General features: G+C 33.6%; 1 protein-coding gene across 1 annotated transcript in view; it reads left to right on the top strand.

The window, feature by feature from the left end:
* LOC118736935 (decaprenyl-diphosphate synthase subunit 1) overlaps positions 1–6367 on the top strand; it is a 101261-nt gene that overhangs the window by 46044 nt on the left and 48850 nt on the right. The window contains exon 2 of the mRNA XM_036467089.1: positions 3200–3427. Coding sequence (XP_036322982.1) covers positions 3200–3427 — 228 coding nt within the window. The remainder of the gene's footprint in view (positions 1–3199; positions 3428–6367) is intronic.

The raw sequence follows: 6367 nt of genomic DNA, 5'->3' as shown, positions 1-6367 counted from the left end.
CAGTGGGCGAATATGCCTGAGTGCTTGGAATAGCTTGGAGTTTATTACCACCTTATACAAATCCAGTTCAATGTGATAACCTTAAAACACATGTGAACAGCCAATAATAGCAGCAGCAACAACAACAACTAAATACACATGTAGATATGACTGTTTAGCTTAACAACAACAATAAACAACAAATTTCGTCAAAAGTGGGTGCAAATTAAGTCGTTACCATGCATTGCACACCACACAGAGAGCGCAGAGGCCGATTTTGAAATCAACTATTTGTGCTGCTGGTGTTTGCTGCTGTTGCCGTTGGCACTTTTTTTTTTGTTTTTTTTTTTTGATTATATCTGGTTTATTGGAATTGGTTGCTGCATTTGATGGTGCAAAGATAGACAAGTAAACAGCAATTGTTGTTGATTTATTGGGGTACTCAGGCGCGACAATTTTGCTCAAGTGTAGATTACAACAACAGAAACTGCAGTACATACATATTTATTAAAACAGTAATAAATAGAAATAAAGCAACTAAAATTGTGGTACAACAAATACAATCTGTAGTCAGTTTTAACCCCAGTCGCGCGCATAGTAAACTCTTTAAAATTACGAATATCCATATGCCATACTCAGCTATATACATGTGTACATTAGGCTGCATCACTCCCTATACAAAAAAAAAAAAAAACCGTACTATTTTTCCATTGGAATTATAAAATCTATTCTATTTTAAGGCGTCCACCAAAATATTTCGGAAAAATATTAAGATTTACGTGAACTGGACCGATTTGAAAATATCTCCAAACATGGAGCTTTTTATGAAACAAAATATTTTCATAAAAAATTTGTTTTTTTAAATCCCCTCAAGTGACAAAACGGCTAAATTTTCAAAAATTTGAACAAAAATATTTAAAAAAAATTTGAAAAAATTTTCAATTGAATAGAAATATTGAGATTTTTGATGCTGTTTTTTTTTTAACTTTTTTCAAAGACTGGTATAAGAAAAACTTGAATAACTGAACCTAAACTACTCCTATTTAGACTTGTGAGATATCATTGGAAAGGTATTTTCTCGCCCTTTTTATTTCTTTGCTAATAAACTTATTCAAAGGATGAAAGAGAAAGGTAGAATGAACGAGCATTATTCCAAGTTGAATTTAGATGTGTTGGTATATGAAAAAAAAATAAAAATAAAATTGGTACACGAATGATTTTTTTTTTTTTGCAGAGAAATAAAGAGTGAGAAAATACTTTTCTACTGGGACGTCATAAGTTTAAATCAGAATAGTTTTAGCCCAGTTTTCAAGTTTTTCGTAAATCAATCTTTGAAAAAAGTTAACAGCATTAAAAATTTATTTCTTTTTTCAAAAATTTCTTTAAGAAACTATTTTTGTTCATAAAAAACAAAATTTTTAGGGGTATTTTATAATCGGTCCAGCTCACGTAAATCTTAGTATTTTTCCCAAATATTTTGGAGGAAGCCTTAAAATATAATAAATTTTATAATCCCGGTGGAAAAAACCGCAACATTTTTTGGTGATGCAGTCTAATGTACATACGTACATATATGTAAGCAACAAATTTATGCTATTAGTGGCAAAGATCAAACTAATAATGTATCTATGTGACTCTCAACGGCCTCTTTGTTCACCTGTGCTATGCGTGAATCGTGCCGCAAAGTGAAGGTGGATCGAATTGCCAACCCACTAACCGCTGCGACGACACATAGGCTGCAATTTTCCACTTATTAATCTCGCCGTACCACACTAATTTCCTTAATTTGTAAACACTTTAGTGGCATACGCTCTCTCTGTGTCATTGGTGTTTTTGTTGTTTGTGTTTGTGCTGCTCACCATAAATTGCAACTTCATTTGTATTACAAAGAGAACAACAACAAAGGTGTTGTGCCACAACTGAGATTATGGCACGCTTTCTGCCTCAAATGACTGCAGTTGCCAATGTTTGTCTATTAAAGCCTGTGTGTGTGTGTGGCTGTGTTTGTTTGTTTAATGCTCATTTTTAAGTTTTTTGTCTGCAAAGCTCGTAGATATTTTTCTTCAAAATAATTTTGTGAAAATTATGTGCTATTTCTTAATCAGCGAATGCGACTTTTAAGCGCGTAAATTTAAGGCTTGGCGTGTTGCTAATTCGTTTGTTAACGCAATTTTGTAAGATTTGAAAAAAGGGCTAAATTTAACCTTTTCCCATTTACGGTAAATTAAAGTAATTTTCGTACTTGAGTGTGTTCCATATGTAACTGAATATTTGCTTAGATGGTTTTTAACACAAATACTTGTAGACATGCAGTATGCCAATATTTATGTACACACATTAGGGTGGTCCAATTTTTTTTTCATCCACCACCCAGAACTGAAGAATTCGGAAAATCAGAAGGCTCCTATTTTTTATTCAAGTTGGTTAAATTTAATTGTGCCGCCACACAGTGCTTCCCTTTTTCGTAAAATGTGAGAAAAATAGAATTATGGCGGATGTAAATGAAAACTTTTTTCTTATGGCGATTTCGTTTCTACAAAAAATGTTGCCTTCCCATCGCCCTCTTCTTAGTGTTTGTGCGTAGATGGCAAAGAGAGGGTTGCATTTTTCGGAAGAAACGAAATCGGCATTAGTAAATTTGAGGACGCTGAATTCAAAATTGCGATTTGTTTTTATTTTCTGATAACTTTCATAATTTCACTTCTTGTAATATTTAGGTTCATGTAGTTAATTCGATTTTCAAAAATGACAATATTGGTCGAACAACGCTTTAGCTTAAAAATATTTTGAAGAGGGTTGCCACCGGTTTGTAAAGTGCAATGTAATCGAGTTATACAAAAGCTATGTATATATGAAATATTAAAATATGTGCGTCGAACGAAAGAATGTTAAAAAATCCTTAGTTTGAACATATAGAATATTTTTGAGGTGTCTGGACAGGGTTGCCACCTATTTAAAAAGTCAAAATCTAATTATTGAATAAGTTGCAGAAAAGTTCCAAAGTTCTGATTTTCTTGTGTGTGTTTTAGGCCACCCTAGTATACATATTTACATCCATATAAGTATGTATGTCTAGGACATTATCGAATCGAATCGGAAAATAAAATTCTGCATTCGTACGTAAGGAAAAATTAATTGCATTCTTTATCTTTTTTCGAAACTTTTTACATATATTTTTTAAACACCTGTTGGTAACCTTTTATTCTTTATCTAATTTCAGCAAAACACAAACGCCGCCTGCAACAGCAGTAGTAGTAGCACAACAACCACAAGCAGCTCAAATGTAAATAATAATAATAGCCCTAATTCCACAACACTGACAGGGAGTTATCGTCAATACAGTTCGGTGCATACACAACAACCGGCAGGGCCCGTGCGAGATATACAAATCGAACCTTACATCATACTCGATGATGATCTGAAATATTTCTACGATGATGTCAGAGACGTAAGTTTATAACTACGAGTAAATACATATACATATACGCATAAAGGCATAAGTGTTATGTGTGTGTTCTAATGCATCTATGAAGCGAACGATAAAAGGAAATGACGAATTATATAAAAATTTTTTTATGGACGGTCGCTTTGCATTACGCCTAATTAGGTGTGAAATAGGTAAATTATATTTCCGTAAATGGCTTAAAGTATGTAATGACTTTTGTTGGTAAGGTAATAAGCGTACGTACAAAGTTAGTTTATTCTATTTACATGTGTACATATTTCTGTACATTAAAAAAAAAATGCATCTTCAAGTTTTTTTATGTCTATGGAAAATCGGCAAAATTAATTTGTTCCCTTCAAATGTCTTTATATATTTTCTAAATATTATCCCTTGACATCACTTTTTGGAAGCTTTAAAATATGCCTTTTGAGGGTAGGCAACTAGTGTTGCTACCAGCAAAATGAAAAATTTACAGAAATCGTATAATTTCAAAGTATATTATAAACAAAAGTTTTGAGATTATACAAAATTTATACAAGCTTTATTTTTTGGCTTTATTTGAACAAATGAGGCTGCAAACCCGCAATGCTCTGAGGAATTACAACATTCTTCCAATAAGACTCGACATTTAAACTAGGATCCAAATGTAGATCTGCAAAATTTAAAATTCCGTTAAAGCGAGCCAGATGCAAAGCTTCCGCACAATGAGGACCCAAAATGTTGAAAAGTGCGTCGCTAAAGTCGACTGCTACACTAATATATACATACTTGAGACAAATTAAGAAACTCTTCGAAATTTCCGTGATCGAAATCCTTGTCACTAGTTCTTAAAATTTGCGTTATCCAATAGTTGGACATAACCGTTTTCAAAAGTTTGTTACACATGGCTTTACTTTGTAAAGCAATGTACGACCTGATTGAAAAATTATATTCAACTATATTCTTTAAGAAAACACAGCGAGTATTTCATGAAATTAAGGTATGTAAGGTATAGGGTTCATCAAAGGTTTGTGAAATAAATCCTGCCGTCAAAAGCCTCATGTAGGGGCGTATAGCTGCAGATTTCTCTCAACGCCTACTTCTTTTGGTGGGTGGGTCAAAACTTTTTGAATTGCAAAATTGAAGTATTCTTGAAAGTCTTTTAGCTTTTCTTGATGAACATAACTTCTACTAAAATATGCACCAATCTTTCGTAGCAAATCTTCGCTATGCATATTAATGTTACGATGATTCACACTATACAAAGGTAGAGATTAAAATATTTTATACAAAAATTATACATACCTTTGTATAATTATACTGATTTCGTATAAGTGGCAACACTGGTAGCAACAGGTACTGCGATTATGTGTTTGTAATTTCACGAATTAGTCGCATGAAACGTATGTAGTGAAAATATACGAATTTACAATAGGGGTATTCACGATCCGGTGCATACTGTCTAGCATGGTGCATATATGGCACAAATAGCTTGATTGTTGTTGTTTCATGTGTTCAAACAACAACAAAATTATCCAATTATGCTATTTATGCTATCTATGCACCGGGCCGTGAATACCCCTAATGTTTCATGAAATGATTTCGTAAAATGACAAACGCATATGCATAATAAGTATCTTCAGCCCTTTACCACTGACTATAACCATATTTAAATTCTGGAAACCCATTGTCTGCAATTCCTTTGCTTTGATCGCATAATTGAAATGGGAATATTCATTCTCGAATTTCATATGGCGTACTTCGTTTTTGAACATTGAATTACGAATGGAGCTGCTGTTAGAACATAGCATAATATTGATTGATTTCATTGAGCGAAACGTCAAATCAAAATGTCCCGCAGAACAAAAATTCGGAAATTGAGTTAGCTTCATACGCAGGCCGTTCAATTTCGGTTGATCCCATACAATTTGTATGTGCCTGAGTAATTTTTGACAGTAAATTGGGGGCGTGCGTGAATATTAGGTTAGCCTGTAATTGATTAGCCAACATCAATAGCCGCGTTGATTTTGTTTACATAAATACATATTTTCATTGATGTGCAATTTTTAGAGTTAATATCTTAGAACGCTGGCGATAAAATTACTGCGGTCACTAGATATCTTACCGTCTGGGCCGTCCCCGTTTATGGGAACATATACGAGAAAGTTCATTAAAGTTGGATCGTCCCTTGATGAATCCGAAGCCGAGACAATAAACCGTGCACTCGGAATAATCAAGAGTGGAATGCACTTGCAATTCGCACGAATAGCTGACCTACGATGTACAGAACTTCAAAACTGCAAGGAGTAATCTGGTCGCACTACAGTAAATGCTCAGTTATGCATACTTGGCAATGCATCAGAGTTGCTACATAACCCAGTGTAAAAAGTAGTAATGCATTCCATGCGTGATAAATAATCGAATGTATTTCTTATGAGTTTTACATCCAATTACTGTTTATTATATAATCAGCATTCTAATGTATTTATTCAAAAAGTCACAAAAATTTCATATTAAATTACATTCATTTCTCGCTACTAGGTAATGCAAAATTGAATGCCCCACTTTTCCAAGGACATCGCCTTGGGGGAAAAAGTGTATTTTCGAATGTGAAAAGTGTTGTTTTTCAGATTATTTTTTCGATTACTATACCTTACATTTTCCCACTGGCAGCGAATCTGTTAAATGAGCTTTGCGCGTAAGCGTTTAACCAACGCACAGCACTATATATCGATGGGCCTCTGCAATAACGGCACAACTCAAATCTTCATGTTTTTGAGTTGTATATTTAGTTTATAAATAGCCATATTTTTATGTGGCAATTTTTGTTTTTACCACTCTAATGTATGTACATATGTACACTTTTGTTTAACACATATGTAAAACGTTGAGCATACATTAGCAGATACAAATAAAGTGGGATAAAAATTCATGTGTGCACCTGTTTAAGTGGCGACGGTATAC

The sequence above is a fragment of the Rhagoletis pomonella genome, unplaced genomic scaffold, assembly GCF_013731165.1.
Source record: "Rhagoletis pomonella isolate Grant_MI unplaced genomic scaffold, Rhpom_1.0 Rhpom_scaffold_00004, whole genome shotgun sequence".
In the NCBI taxonomy this organism is placed as follows: domain Eukaryota; kingdom Metazoa; phylum Arthropoda; class Insecta; order Diptera; family Tephritidae; genus Rhagoletis; species Rhagoletis pomonella.
The sequence above is the reverse complement of the archived record's forward strand: the minus strand, read 5'-3'. Positions and strand labels throughout refer to the sequence as shown.